The sequence below is a fragment of the Phaseolus vulgaris genome, chromosome 2 (genome assembly GCF_051622355.1).
Source record: "Phaseolus vulgaris cultivar YP4 chromosome 2, ASM5162235v1, whole genome shotgun sequence".
Classification (NCBI taxonomy): Eukaryota; Viridiplantae; Streptophyta; class Magnoliopsida; order Fabales; family Fabaceae; genus Phaseolus; species Phaseolus vulgaris.
The window spans coordinates 11,490,129-11,506,982 of NC_143499.1; the positions used below are offsets into that span (position 1 = coordinate 11,490,129).

Here is a 16,854-nt window from a genome sequence, read left to right on the forward strand (position 1 = left end):
AAAAAAATCAGACTTTGTGTTGGCCTAACTGACGCAAACTATGTTAAAAAAAATTATGTGGGTCTGGCCCACACAAAAAATGGAAGCTATAAAAAAAATTAATAATTATTTCCCCCGCATTTCCATTCTCCCGCAAAACCATTCACCCTTCAAATAAAAACATAATTACCATAAACATGATAAAATAAATCATTCACCATTCAGATAAAATAATAAACAACATAAAATAAATCATTCACCATTCAAATAAAACCATAATCAACATAAACAAGAAAACAAATAATGAATCAAAACCTCAAAAACAAATTTTGAAATTTTTAAAATTACCTTTCAAAAATTAAGTGGAAGAGAAAATGGAAGTTGGAGCTAAAGCTGGAAGGTGCAGCAGCACAACGATGGTGGAGGACCTAAAATGAAGAAAAAGAAAAATCAACCATAAATTTCAAAAAAAATAAACAAAGAGAATGATTCAGACGGCGGTGGAGGCAGTGAGGGGCGGGAATGGTCAGCGAATGCAGTGGGGTGGAGACGGAGGCGGAGGAACGACGGAGGCACTAAGGCGGGACGCACTGGGCGGAGGCTGAGGCACCGGGGCTTGTGAGTGAAGTGAGATAAGAGAGAAAAATTAGGTTTTGGTTTTTAATTTGGGGGAAAGTGAAGCGAGAGAGAGAAATTTCGCTATATATTAAAGATTTTGCGTCGACATGCCAACGCATAAATGAAAACCTACTTTGTGTCGACACAAAACAAAACGTACTCCAAATTTTTATGGTTTAATTTTTAACTTCAATTTTCATTACAAATATAATTAATAAATAGTACACATAAATTTATATTTTTATAAATTCTTTCCAAATAAATAAATCAACTAAATTTAATGGATATTTAATTCACCATTTTTATAAAATTTTGAACAATGAATTAAATCTCAATAAATTAAAATAGAAGTTTAAACAAAATAATTTAATTCATACAACAAAATCAAATAAAAAAATTAAATTTGTTATAAGAACATTCCATGTTAAATTTGTTATTGTTGAGAGAGAAATTGATTTTTCTTCACTTATTCTTCTTTAGAAAGACAACTTGATTGAGAGTATGATATAGAAATGCTTTGGAAAAATATACAAAATTGTTTATAAGTGCTCATTAATTGGATTCACACTCAAGGTAAATATTAATTACCTAATATCAGAACATATGTAGTTTTATTTCTTTTTGAATTTGAAAAAAAATAAATATGTTAAGTAGTTTAAATTCCCTATAATGACATATTTAAGAACTAAGCCTAGTAAAATCACTACATGTCAAAGACCTATTATTCATGCAATTAGGATTGTTCCTTAATAGGATTTAATAGGAAGTTCATGACATACAATAAAATAAGTTAAATCTATGAATTTGTTATTCACAGCATTGGAGGATTGTATTAACGCACTTATTTTTTTTTATTACGATTACTTTATTTACATTAAAAATTTCAATTATTGCATGTTATGTCCTAAATGGTTGCTTGTAAAACAGACTCGTGTTCTGGATTAGTCATATGTTCCTCCATAATAAAATGAAGGTTCAATAATTAAAGAATAATTATGTTATATATTCAATTTGTGTTTATAGAACATGTGGTAAAGTTTTGGAATCTTTGAATATTGTAGTAATTTAACAATTAAGAATAAATTACTCACTCACACTCACTATTAATGTTTGTCTTATATACTTTGTGGATAAATTACTCACTCACACTCACTATTAAAATGACATTATGTTTCATTTATGAGAAGTCAACTCTTTTGAACCACAATGGACATAAGAGGAAATATTGATTTCAAAATAAATTGTTCCTTTATACATTACAGATATTATGAGACTCATATTTTCTTAAAGTTATCAATCAAAGATTTTACCCTGATTTTTTCAATTCTTATATTGCTTTTTTATTTTTAAACAAATCCATTAAATTTTACATTAATTACTTTATGTCAAATTTATATCCCGAAACTTATACGTATTTTATATTTTATATAACATTTGTAAAAATTAAATAAGTATTTTTTTTCTTTACTTAATTATTATTTTTCTATTTTTTCATTTATTTCTTAACTTTTTCAAATATTGTTTTAAATATTTTTAAAATCAAACACTTTAAAATTTAATTTAATTACTTATATCAAAATTTAAATTTCATTCTAAAATAAATAATTAAAAACTAATATATTTATTAAAATATTATAAATTCAATAAATTTAAAATAAATAATTCCATACACATAATAAAACAAATTAAAAGATGATATGTATGTATCGAGCTGAACGACATATCAAATAATTATATTTTTGAGACATATAGCATCGATTATGGCCGACGCATAATTCAAAAAAAAAATTGTCTCATACATCATGCAAAATTATCATGTCTTTTCATTTTTTTTTTGTCGACGGACTCACACAACATCTCTTTTAGATTAGATTTATGTGGATTTGACCAACATAATTCAGGTTCATTCTTGACCAACATAAATTTTATAAATTTTAGGCAGCTAATGTTGCGTTTTCTCGTAGTGAAAACTAGTAAATCATTGAAGAAATGATTAAGCAAATAAAAACAGAAATATTTACTTAATAAAAGTTCTATTTCAAAACAATATAATTGGAATAAGTGTATGCCATACCAACAACAGTAATAAATGGGTGTAGTAATCAGAACACCACAGACACAATAGGTTAGCTACCAACAACTAACTTATTGCAGCTTACATCAGACATACGTCACAATTATAAAAAGCTCAATATTGCAGAGCTCTTATGGTAGCAACTGTAATTACAGAGCTCAATATTGCATGTATGCAGTAATTATAAAAAGCCCTTATTTCTTTCCACTTTTCTTGAACCCAGAACCTCCAAAACCTCACTATAATTTAATTAGAGGTTACAGCATATACCAGTTCTTTCAAAACGAATCAGCAAATCACGCTTTAACCAATTTAAAAGAAAAATATATAACAAAGGTTGAAAAAAAGATACCAAACATACTTTAAAATTCTATACAACTAATCACCCAACACTCATACTTGTAAAAATGGGTGTTGAAATCAATAAAAGTAGAATGACAATACTTACTTTTAATTAATACATATCAAGAACAAACGGTTAATTATCAGTTCCTTTAGATAAGCTTATACAGATATTTAGTAATTAGCACATGGAATTAGAAAAACACAAGAGCGAAAAAGAAAACAAGCAAACATTTTTCTCTCCTCTCTGCAAAATGCAAAAGCATAAGATAACATGTATTCGTACTACCACTGATGAAAATTAAAAGAGTAGGTAACAAGTTGAGAGAAAATCAAGAAATTCCAAATGTTATCTCACTCAAAACCCAATCCCAATCTAAAACACTCATAACTTTAAAAAACTTTTAAACCCAAACACTCCAAATCCATTTGACTCCTTACGAAAAAATTTCCTTGTATAGAAAAAAAATCAATTCAAAATAATGAAATCAAAATACTGAAACCAAACAAACAATATAACAAAATATATTCAAAAATACCCTAAATTACATAGATGAAAGAGTTAGATAGATAATAGATAGATTTACCAAACTTAAGTCCTTTAAGAGAACGTCCACGGTTACCAGAAAGAGAATGTCCAATAAAATAAAGATATTATAATACTAGTGCATAAAAACTCTTAGACAATGGTTTTTTTTAGCTATTACACAACGGTTTTGCAACTGTAATTTATCAGCACTTAGTCTATACTATTGGGGAATAGACAACGGTTCCAAACAATCGTTTATAAGTCACATCTAATGGTAGTTCTTTTGAGCAACTGCAATGTATAACGAAAATTGAATATGACTATAGAACACCCAAGTAAGGGAATAAATGGCGGTTTTGGACAAATATACATGGTCGAGGTATAGACGGCGGTTATAGCCCAAAACCGTTGTCTATTATGAGAGGTTTTTTTATTAGTTCATTTTGTTTTATGTGTTTCCCCTTCTTACTTAACCTATTCATTTAAAAACCCAACTAGATACATAAATTTAGACACATTCAAGCAAGAAAATTATATATATTGATAAATGTTTTACAAACACTAATGCATATTCCTATCTATCTAATCACTAGTGCAAAAAGAAAAAAAGGATACGCTTTATTTAGTACGGCTTTTGCGCTACCCGCTTTCGTAAAAAACGCGGTGGCATTTTTGAAATTATTTTGATTTACGAATGCGGCTATTTGTATAACCGCACTTGTAAATCAAAGCGCTTGATTTACGAATGCGGCTATTTGTATAGTCACATTCGTAAATCAAAATTCTTTGATTTACGAATGCGGTTTTACCTTTAGCCGCATTCGTAAATCCTTTTTTACCCTAAATTTTGAAGCGCGTCACACACAATTTCAAACTTTCTTTCTCGTCTTTGCCTTCGTTTCGCATTCGCACTCTGAGTTCGTCTCCTTCTGATGCATCTGCATTCCATTTGTGCAATGTAAGTTTCTTGAACTCTCTTTCTTCCTCTTCATCTTCACAAATATATGCATAAATGTTTTCGTTTTTCTTATATATGTTTTTTTCCTTGCATTGGTGGTCTCGAAGCACTGTTTCGTTGGCTGACATTCGTTTTTCTTACATTGTTTGGTTTCTTGCATTGCTCAGTACTCTTTCATTGTCTTCGTGGTTTCTTGTGGATTTTTTGGTTTGCTCCGTTGCTGCTTCCCTGTCCGTCGTCGCTTCTGCTGCCGCCAACAACTGTTGTTGGCGCTCCCGTGACTCTTCATCAACGTTGCCTTCACACAAGATTGACGATGTTTTAAAATTTTTAATTTTTTTTAATGATTTGGCATATACAAGTGCGGTTAAAACAAATAACTGCACTTGTAAATGGTATTTATAAATGCGGCTATATAGCCGCATTTATATTTCTTGATTTACAAGTGTGTATTGATCAAATGCGTCTATAAAGTCACATTTATAAATTCGAAATAGCCGCATTTGTTTTATGTTTTTGCACTAGTGAATTCTTATATTATTCATTAGTTATCCTATAATTATATGTGATCCAAGCACTTCTCATATAATCTAGCTCTTCTCACATAATTTATGACTTCCAAAGGTAGTGGTTGCTCATCCATAAAGAACTGCTTTACAAAATAAGTTCAAATTAGTGTTAAGATACATATACTTTTATTATAAAGAATAATTTAAATATTATTACCTGCTCCCAATCTTTTCGAATGCATACTCTTTCAATGGTAACCATCCATTACATAATGTAGTAGCCACACTCAGCCTCCCAATTGTTTATGACACTAAATGTATTAAATCTCAAATGGGAAACTAAGGGTTTCTCATATGGGAAACAATTGTCGAGGGTCGAATACCTCCGGACTCAATACCAACACGTATAAAAGAATTATAAATATACATGCAATATAAAATTAAAAAATTTAATCATACATAAAATTAAATAAAAAAGAATTAATTGAAAATCATGAAATTATTTATAATCTAATTACAAAATTTAATTATAAATCATTAAATTAATTAGAAAATAATTTTACACTAATAAACACTGGTTCCACCCAACAACCGTCGTCTATTTGCTCGGTAATTGAAATCTACAACAGTTTTACGAGGAACCGTCGTTTAAACCTTCATTTTAATTTAAAAAATGTCATCGTGATTTGATGGACAACGTTTGACAATGAAACCGGTGTATATTAGCTGTCGTAAATGAGCTTTTCTGGACTAGTGTAAGTGAGGAAGAATAGGAGAAATGGGAGAGGAAGAAACAATGAGGAAGAAGAGCAAAACGCGAGTCAAAGGGAGACATAGTGTGACATAGTGTATAGAGAGTGAGAGGTATTCAATGTGTTTTTCACAAGAGAAGGAAGAAGAAAATTCCATTTAGCCACCGAAAAAAAAATCTCTGACAATAAAATCGTTATGGTCGCTAATTCAATTATGGATATAATGATTTTTTTTAATTTATTCAATACCGTCACCACTCTAACAATCAAATATTTCAAATATTTTGCTACTATCAATTTCAGTTATTGTTTCGATTGCAAAACTAACTAAAATCATTAATATTCATTTGGTTGTTATTTCGGTTACAGATTTGACACTATATGTTATGTGTGACTATTTCAGTCCCAAATTGAAAAAAAAAAGGAATTAAAAAAGAGAATAAGATATAGTGTTCCAAACCCAACTTCACTTGAAAAAAAAAATTAAAAGTTGGTTTTAGAAAACAAATTTTGATTTGAAAAAAAAAATTGTCAAAGTGAAAGTTGGACATCAAAATACTAGTTTTTTAAATTAAATCGCGCACGATTTATATATTTTTGTAATTTTTTAAAATCTGTCCATTTTCGTAAAAGGAGATAAAATTACATCACATTTGTAAATTTCTCACTTTTATGCTTGTTGTTATTATTATTATATATCTTCTTTCACTGGTAAAATAAAATTTTGTTATTTTTACAATGTTAATATTGATAGATGGTTATCTTTTTTATATTAAAAATTGTTAATAATCTTACTAATCAATAAAATAAAAGTATAATGTTTTTATTTAATATCAGATAATTTATGTAGAGGTTTCCTTTAGATAAATCATGAATGTTAATCACTACATTTTATACTAAGTATACTTTATAACTAAAAGTTCTCTTACAATTTTATCATTTAACATATATTTTAAATTATCATTCATCTCAATAATTCTTTGAATTATATGAGATTATTTAACATATTAAAATATCTATTATTTTTTACATGATTAGCTTTTAACACATTATTATTGACGTCATTTAGATGAGAATAATAATTTTTTATTTTTTACTTTTTAAAAAAGGTGTAAGAGAGAGGAGTTTTGTGAAGTTCTGATGTATTAGTAGTGGTATGATTTGATTGCATATAATGAGAATAATAATGAGCAATGATATAGGGACAACTTGTTTCAGTATACAACTCTTTATTTATGATATAAAAAAGGATATGTTTATCATTTCATACAAAAAGTTGAAATTTTAAGTAAAGAAAGATAGTTGTATACTGGAACAAGGTTGTCATCGTATCATTTTCCAATAATAATTTAGTTTGAAAAAAAAGAAAAAAAGTTATGAATAAATTTCTCTGGTACTATTTGAAAGAAAGAGGCTATCCACCAGTGACGTTCATAATCTATATTGATGTACTACAACACGCAAAGCAACAGAATAAACATTGAAGAGAGAAAGGGGAGAGAGCAGAGAGCAGTATTATGCAGAGTGCAGTGGTAACCACTGTGATGGTTGTTTCCGTGTTTTTGACGGTGGGTTTGAACACTCTGGTAAAAGCAAACATGTCCAAAGGCATGAGCAATTACGTTTTCGTTGCTTATTCCAACCTCCTCGGATTCTGTCTCCTGCTAATTGCGACCACCCTTCATTACAGGAACAGATATCCCACACCGCTCAATAACTCCATTCTCTTCAGAACTTTTCTCATTGGCTTCTTCAGGTACAGTAACACCACAACTTTAAACGTTTTGTTTTGTTCGCCTGTAATTCTTGGTCTTTAATGGTTTTGTTCTTGTGTTAGCGTTTTCATTCAGACGCTTTATTATGCTGGGATTGGATATAGCTCCCCGGTTCTCAGCTCAGCCATAGAAGATCTTCTTCCAGCTTTCACTTTCGTAATCGCCATTGTTTTCAGGTCTGTTTCCAATGCTTTTGTAACAATGCTGTTTTTTATCCTTCTACATGTGTTGGTGTCCTTTTTCTAAAAGAAAAATAATGAACTAAATGATTGTATGGTATGTTGAGGAGAGTTTTTCGCTAACAATTATTAAGATATAAAGTGTAAAACTATAAATGAATTAAGTTTTTATAATTAAAATTAATTTATGCATGAGTTAAAAATAAATATTTGAAGAAGCAAAGTCGAATTTTTTTTAACAAATTAAATTATATATAATTTAAGCTAGTTTTAATTTTTTTTAATTTTTCCCTAAAAGAACCTAAGGAGAAAAAAATATCGTTTATATATCGATACCTTAACCATTTTTATAAGTGTTTATCTCTTTGTACGTGTTTGTATTTTTTCTTTACTACTTTCCCACTTTTCTTTTTGTTTTTAAACATCCAACAAAGTGATTTTATAATTATGCAGGAAACCTGTCCTGTTTTTTTTCTGATGCACTCTGTTTAATTTTACATTTTATTCTCTGATGCACTTTGTAAAGTCCGTAGTTTTTTGGTCTTAGAAATAGTTGTTTATGTTTTATGATTTCGGTGAGCGTAGAGAGTACGGGGGTTTTAGTTAGTTGGAGTATTTGGTTATAATATTTTTGAATTTTTTTAATCAACAATAAAAAAATAAATAACAAAAATATTTCAAAGATATCTCAATCTTTATAAAAAAAATTCAAACCACACAACCCACACATAGATTTTAAGAACATCAACTAATGTTAAACTAACCTGAATTTTTAATAACTGATCTCATGTAAACTAGTGGTTCAAAACATAAATCTGAATAAAAATCCAAGGTAATTTAACATTTGCAGTTAGTCTAACATTTGCATTTACCCACAACTAAACCTTTAGTTGAACCATTAAAAAATTTCACTATAGTCTATTGTTTTGTTACTTTGTTTCCACAATTTTCTAACAACTTCTATTCAAACTTCCAACCATATATTATAGACAACTTCATTTAAAATGTTCCTTTTAATTAATTTATTCTTCGTTCATAAAAAAAAAATCAACAAATTGATTTCATACTTTTTTTTTTCTCCATTTGCTTATATTTCATTGTAAAATAACTTCCATGGAAAGTTACTATTAAATTTCATTAATTTCAAGAGAAGAAAGAATTCTTAAGAGGTTGGTACGTAAGAGGGACCTTTTCATTTGTTTGATTTTGAATGGAAACCAACCAATGAGAGGACAGAAGATAAGGTTGGGACTACTAGTACTGTCCTTTGATAAGAATCAGATATTTTTTTTTGATACTATATTTAAATCCTTTAATACATAGCATTACTACACTAATTATTTATGTAAAATTTCAACTGTAGTTAGATTTTTTTTTTAGTTTTCTCAAAAGAAATAAACTTGTTGTTTGTGTATGTGTGTGGGAGGTTTTTACTGTTAATTCATAATTTCTATAATATAATTAAAAACATTATAATAAAAAAGTAAATTTCCTATATAATTTTAAATTATTATTATAACAAAATAATATAATCTACTCTTTCTTTCTTTTTTTCTTTTTCACGTGTCTAAACATAATAAATTTACCTATATTTTTCAAAAGCAACACTTTTATTTTATTTTAATTTACTTTTTATTTTTATTTTTATTTTTACATCTAATAGTTTATCTTAACTTATTTTCTTAAAAATGATAACATTTGACTATACTCGTTTTCATCTTCAAAGTAAAATTTACATTATTTTTTAAATGCTACATGATAATAAATAAATTATAATTATATAAGTTTTAAAATGCAATATTGAATAAATTAAGAGTAGAATTGTAATTAGAGTTGTTAGAAGATGAATTTAGTTCCTGAAAATGGTAGGTGAATGACAAGTTTAAATGAAGTAATTAAAGTGTGAAGGTTTTGATGTGAGGATTTAGGATGGAAAAGGTAGCCCTAAAAGTAAGAAGCTGGCAAGCAAAAAGCATTGGCACTGTGGTCTCAATTGGAGGGGCATTAACAGTGACTTTGTACAAAGGTTTGGCTTTGACAACTGGTGTCATGCCAAACAATTTACTTCTCTCATCTCAACAATCAGAATGGCTACTAGGAGGCTTTCTTTTAGCAGCTGGTACCCTTTGTTGTTCAGTCTCACTTGTTATCCAGGTAAATAGGTTTTACTACACATTCAAACTATATATCTAATGCCCTTATTAGAATGTATATTCTTCTGTTTATGTATATTAGAATGTATATAGTTATATTAAACTATGAACTACTTTTTATTGTACTAGTGACAATGATAATATATTATTTTAATTCTCAAAATTACTCTTGAATGTTCACAACTGATTCTTATAATGTTAGATGTCTAACGTGTGAATCTCTGAAAAGTATACTTAATCGACAGTAGTTATACAAATCATGATTTGTCTAAATTGTGTGGTTCAATTTCATTTTGATGAAAATGAATTCAAATTATTCATTCTCCATTCTTCTAACTCTCTCTTGTCCTCACATAACAAAAATGAGTCTTTTGATGCAGACATGGACAATTAAGGAGTACCCAGAGGAGCTAATGCTAATAACCATTGCTACCAGTTTCTCTGTAGTGCTATCTTTCGTAGTAGCTTCCGTGGCAGAACAAAATCCGAAGGCATGGATAGTGAAGCTAGATATGGAATTGGTGTGCATATTGTATGCAGTAAGTTTGGATAGTAGAAGGAAGTGTTTGATGCAGAGCAATAATTGTGTAGAATTGGGAATTTATTTTACTGGTGTAGTTATTTTGTGATTTTTGTAGGCCATTGTAATGGTGTCTACACGAAATGTGGTGTGTGCATGGGCATGTCGAAAGAAGGGAGCTGTATATGTTGCAATGTTCAATCCTTTAGGAATTGTCATTGCACTTGCTATGGGGACTGTATTTTTGGGAGACACTCTATATCTTGGAAGGTATGTGCATATGCATGTAGCTAGAAACAATGTTACATTTTTCCTAACTAATAAGTTGTTGGATTTTGATTCATTGTGCAGTGTGATAGGAGGTGCTATAATAGCCATTGGGTTTTATGCTGTAATATGGGGTCAGGCTCAAGAGGAAAATATGACTTGTAAAACACATGGGAGCTGTAGCATTATCCCTCCATCTTCATCTTGTTCAGAAGACACCCTCTTACTGCATAATAGCAAAGACATAATGATTGCATGAAAGGTTAGGGGTAGGGGAGACTTTTATCCTATGATGGAGACCGACATTAGTTATTAGATTGTTGAAGTGAAGTCTTACATCATAAATGTTTTACCTGTATTTCAAAGTACTTGCTTGTCACGACTATAGCAACTTGCAAGTCATTAATTTGCCTTTTCTCACCCCCTTCTTACTTCTTCAAGAAAATATCTATGCCAACTAATTTGTACTGGAAAGAGTTAGGTTCATAATTGTTCATCAGATTTTAATTAGAGAGAAAATTATTTTTTTATTGAAATTAGATTCTAATTTTGTAATGGTCAAATTAATATTTTTCATAGTTAATTTCTACTTTATTCTCGTATTTATCTCGTATAAGTAACTATGTTAACTAAAAAAATCCTATAATTTCTGTGTTCACATTTGAATTCTACTTTTAATACATTAAAAAAACTCAACGTCTTCAATATTTTCCCATACAATAAAATCATAAAATAAAAAAGAAATCATAAAATAAAAACCAATTTTAAACATAAAATAATTAATTATTATAAAAAAATATATTAAAATATTTATATTTAGAGTAATTTCTATTATTAATAAAATTTATATAAATTAGTTTTTAAATTGATATTTAATTAAAGATCGAGACATACCAACTTTTGAATATAAGTAATGGTTAACTAATTAGATACTAATTTAGAAACTAATTTATAAATTTTATTAATAATAAAAACTACTTTAAATATTAATATTCTTTTTAGTTTAAAAAAAATATCTAATTTAATGAATATAGTGACTAATTTATCCTTAAAACTGATTTTTTTTAGTGATTCCATTCACTCATTAACATAAGACACAATTAGAGAATGATAGTTTGTTTACGAAGTATTTTATACTATCTAATAAATGGTGAAAAAATAATTCAAAAATTTATTATTATTAAATCTGGTAATATTAGTTTAAAAATTCAACAAAATTAATTAAAGCAATTACTTAATATCTAGTGTTGTATTAACCTCGTTCGTAGCTTGATTGAAAGATAATACAATATCTTGAGTTCTTGATATTAGTTTTAGTGAAACTTAAAGGTCACACCGCAAAACAACAAGGTTTTAACGAAACAGAAATTAATATAACTCTGAGAATTATTTAATTAATAGATGTTTTTATAACATTAAGTTTTAAAGATTATTCTAAAATCTTAACAAAATAACGGAGTTTTTTTAATATTCGTTAAATTTTAAAGATTTATTTTAAAACCTTTGCAAAATAACGGAGTTTTTTAACCTTTGTTAAATTCCAAAGGTTTATTGTAAATCCTCAACAAAATAACGGAGGTTTTTTTAACCTTCGTTAAATTTCAAAGGTTTATTCTAAAACATCGGCAAAATGTCGTAGGTTTTCTTAACTTTCAGTAAGTTTCAAAGGTTTATTCTACAACCTCAACAAATTAACGAAAGTCTTTTTAACATTTGTTAAGTTTCAAAAGTTTATTCTAAAATCTCAAAAAAAATAACAGAGGTTTTTTTAACTTTTGATAAATTCCAAAGATTTGTTGTAGAACCTCAATAAAACACTCTAGATTTTTCAGACTTTAATAAATAAATATTATTAAATCTATTTTTTAATATATTTTATATATTCACTAGTGCAAAATGTAAAAATAACTACTGTTTTTTAAATGCGTTTCTACCATTAGACGTGGTCTTTCAAAACGCGGTGACATTTTTGTAATTAAGTTCATTTAAGAATGTGGCTATTTGTAGTAGTCACATTCGTAAATGAAGCTTTTCGATTTAATAATGCGGTTATTTGTAATAGTCGCATTCTTAAATCAAAGCGCTTGATTTACGAATGCGGCTTTTCCTATAGCCGCATTCTTAAATCAAAACGCTTGATTTAAGAATACAGCTATTACAAATAGCCGCATTCTTAAATATAATAACCGCATTCTTAAATCATTTTTTACCCTAATCTGAAGCGTGACACGTACACTTTCATACTTTCTTCCTCTTTTTTCGCTGTTCCTGCTCTCTTGTTCCTCTCTTCTTCTGCGAGTTGCATTGTCTTGTTTTCGTGCCATTGTAAGTTCATTCGAGCTCTACTTCTTCTTCTTGTTTTCGTGTCATTGTTAAGTTCGTTCGTTTCTCTTACTTTTTTTTGTTTTCTTGCATTGGTCAAAGTACTATTTCATTACCTTCGTGTTTCATTGCTCCCTCGCTCCATCGTTGTTGTCGTGTCTACTGACGCATCTGCTGTCGCCACCGTTGTTGTTGCTTTCGTGCCACTCTCAACGTTGCCTTCACGCACAAGGTTGGTGTTTTAATTTTTATTTTATTTTTTTTAATGTTATGAATTTGTTTATTTTTTATTTATTATAATTTTAATTTTTTTAAATTTATATTATTTAGTATTTATTATAATTTGTATTTATTATTAATTTATATTATGTTACTTGTTAGTTTAGAATAGAATTATCGTGTTGGTATTGAGTTTGAGGGTGTTCGACCCTCGACAATTGATACGTGCTAGTTTTGAGTTCGGGGGTGTTTGACCCTCGGCAAACGTGTGAGATAGAACACTTCTTAGAAACACTTGAATGACTATTACAGAATATAATGGATCGAAATTGGATTAATTCTGTTTGCATAAATGATGAGTACGAAAGAGGAATAGAAGAATTTATACAATTTGCACAACAACGTAACGTGAATAATAATGGTCATGATGGAGCAAATATCAGGTGTTCGTGCATTACTTATTTGAATGGAAGGATACTAGATGTTAAGATAATGAGGGAACACCTTCTATGTGATGGGTTTTTATGTTCTTATACAACTTAAACATGGCATGGTGAATTATTAAATTTACCACGTGTTTCCGTAACTGAAAAATATGCGAGGTCCACAATGGATGATGGATTACATGATAATGTAGATGATGATCGATTGGAGGACATGATTCATGATGTGGGAACTGAGTCTTTTGCAAATTAACTATTGTTTGTTACCTAACTTTTTTAACAGAGATATGGATGATAATCAGACTCCAATCAGATCGCGATCCGGACGAGGTAGCAGAGGACCTACTAGATTGAAGCGTCTCTCATTGAAACGTGTTGTTGGTGAGACAACACGTGTTGAACTTGATGTCAACACTAGAGTAGCTTTTAGTCCTAATGCAAATTCGTTTAACAACTATCTTGGAGTTGTTTCTCGTGAGAGGCTCTCCATTTTGATTAATTCATGGGATGACGTGTCAGAGGTCGATCGGAACATGCTCTGGGAGGATGTTCTAGTAAGGTTTACATTATTATTGTTATCATATAATTTTTTTAATATTCATTAATTAATTTTAATTTGGTGATGTTATTTTGTAGGACAATTTTAAAATTCCTAATGTGGAACCGCTTCGATCAAAGATTATATCCGATATCGGACTTAAATTTCATCAGTTTAAGTCAAGACTGATGACAAATTATATTTTTGGCAAGCTTAAAGGCGAAAATCCTTATTTAAAGTACAAACATATTGATGAAGAGACATGGCGTCTTTTTGTTCAAAGCCGTGAAAATGAAGCTTGGAAGGTAAGTGAGGTTACTTAACTATTTTTAGTTATATAACATTAATAAGTTAATATTATTTAATTCACTTTGTTTATTTCATTTATGACAGGATCGTCCGAAGAAAGCTCATGACATAGCTTTAAAGAATGTTACCTCGCATGTATTGTCTCGTTCAGGGTATCGAAAGCTTGAGCAATCACTGATGGAGGAAAATGTGCAATCCAGACAGGGGACTGGGTCTGAGATTGATATAGGGGTCACTACTCCTCCATCACCACCTTTGCGCCATGTAAAATGGAAGAGGGTCCGAATTAAAAAGTCGGGTGCACCAGGTTCTGAGCAATCAGGGGTTATCATCGAAAAAATTGTTAGTTATTTTTAGCCTTTTTTGCATTTATTTTAAATCATTAATTATATTAAAAATTGATATGATTTTGGTCTCTTGTAGGATTTCTTAAGCTCCCAAGGTAATTTTGTTCTTGAAGGTCGTCGCGATATCCTGGTTGAAGCAATTGGACGACCTGAGTACTATAGTCGTGTTCGTGCAACTGAACAAGGGGTTGGACTTAAACTATATTTTGGAGACCAAAACAGAAATAACGAGTGAGAAATGTTAAGAATTAATGGAGGAAATGATAGAGATCAAATAAGAGAGGATTCTACCAATGGAGAAAGAGGTCATTCACCCACACATTTGAAGTTCTTCCTTCTAGTCTTCTCAAAAATTAAAGAAGAATTAAATAAAGAGAGGACCAAGCTTAAAGCCAAAGAAGACTACAAGCTTTCAAGAATGGGCTTCAATTAATATCTCTCTTTATAGTTTCTTTCAATTTGTAAATAATACTTAAATATAGTTTTTAGGAAAGGTTCTAAGAGGGAAACCTAAAGATACCTCTTATGTTGAAGCATCTTTAGATATTAGTTTTAGAAATTTCTAGTAGTTGACCCTTCATCACTCACTTTAGGCGCTAGAAAGTGAGAGATTTGCAAGGGACCTTTTGGATAGCTTCTTGTGTAAGCTTCTTGTACTTCATGACCGGTCATCTTCCTATATAAGGAGGGCTTGAGTCTTTCTAATAGAGATTTTATATTTTGAGTAAAGAAATTCTCCCAAATTAGTGAGTGATTGAGAGACTTGTGTCTTCTCTTCTTCTAGTCTCATCTTGAGTGCATCTTGGAACCTCAAGTGGCGGCATCTACACTCATCTTAGAGCCTTACATCCTTCAAGTGGCATGTTCATCTCTAAGAACTCCAACCACATAAGTTCCCTATTTTATTTCATCTTCTTCATCCATTTTCCCTTCATTCCAAATTACCCATTTTTGTTCTACTTGTTTGTTTTCACTTTCAATCGGTGCAATCTCTTCCTTATGATCTCCTCTTTCATTTTCTGCATTTATATTCAATTTTAATCGGTGCAAATTGGTTGTTCTTGCTGTTTTTGTCACGTCCTCCATGGGTATAATTGCTATATGTTGTGTTCTTGAGTTTCTATCCATGGGTTGCTGTTCAAAATGGGCTTCTATGTGAGTTTGGCTTGGTTACTTGTGTTTTGGTGAGTTCTTGAATGTTAAGAACATTGATCCAATTCTTAAAAAGTGCCTAATCATATTCCAACTCAAGTTGAATCCATAACATGTCCTTAGAATATCCCTATCATGTTATTGGAATCATATCAGGAAATAAGAAAGGAGACTGATCGGATGCGGCTAGAGTTGCGACAAGAGTTTCTATCGCAATAAGTATGTGCTGAGCCAATTCAACCCCTAGTTAGTTGCGCTCCCAATAGCACAAAGAGGAGTTGTACGAATCCTACAACATCAGGGGAGGATATCATTGGCTAGACGAGCCAATGTGAGTTACTAGTAGAGGGCGGCATGGTTCCTCAAGTGGTGGCCATTGGAAAAGTATATCAAGAGGCCACCACCTTACATAACGTTCCTTTATCCCCTGATGTGGTAAAGGTAATAGTTGAAACAGTACGAGTACATGATGCTCGTGTTCCACACTACCTTCAGATGAGGTGACAACTGTGGCCGATGCATTTCAGACATTCATCTCCTGGCCCAGAAACCTCATTCGAATTATGCCTGAACCTCTGGTAATAATTTCATTTCATTATATTAATTTATATTTATATATTACATCTAATTTAATACAAATGTTCTTCGAAGAGCGAGAGAATCTCTAGCTCCTCGACACCTCCGGTCGGCCGAGGCCACTTCTGTTGGGTTTAATAGTGCCAAAGTTCAAGAGGGGGGGTGAATTGACCTTTTAAAACTTTCTCGCAGAAACAGTGTTTAACACAGTTTACAGAAAATAAATCGATTTATGTGAAAATGAACAGATTTATTTCAGCACTGTTTTTGTTTTAAAAACGTTTATACAGCAA

The 16,854-nt window shown here is 30.1% G+C and overlaps 1 protein-coding gene across 3 annotated transcripts; it reads left to right on the plus strand.

The window, feature by feature from the left end:
• The first annotated feature begins 7,171 nt into the window (after positions 1–7,171).
• On the plus strand, positions 7,172–11,075 carry LOC137810647 (WAT1-related protein At5g40210). Of its 3 annotated transcripts, XM_090298274.1 has the most exons (7): positions 7,199–7,329; positions 7,452–7,517; positions 7,599–7,712; positions 9,644–9,869; positions 10,249–10,407; positions 10,507–10,658; positions 10,740–11,075. In XM_090298274.1, the coding sequence occupies exons 4-7, from the start codon at positions 9,645–9,647 to the stop codon at positions 10,912–10,914; spliced, it is 711 nt and encodes a 236-aa protein (XP_090154400.1). In that variant the 5' UTR covers positions 7,199–7,329; positions 7,452–7,517; positions 7,599–7,712; position 9,644; the 3' UTR covers positions 10,915–11,075. The 3 variants fall into 3 exon arrangements, with proteins under 3 accessions (XP_068468133.1, XP_090154399.1, XP_090154400.1); XM_068612032.1 differs by having other exon boundaries at positions 7,172–7,517; XM_090298273.1 differs by lacking the exon at positions 10,740–11,075 and having other exon boundaries at positions 7,175–7,517; positions 10,487–10,649.
• The last annotated feature ends 5,779 nt before the right edge of the window (positions 11,076–16,854 follow it).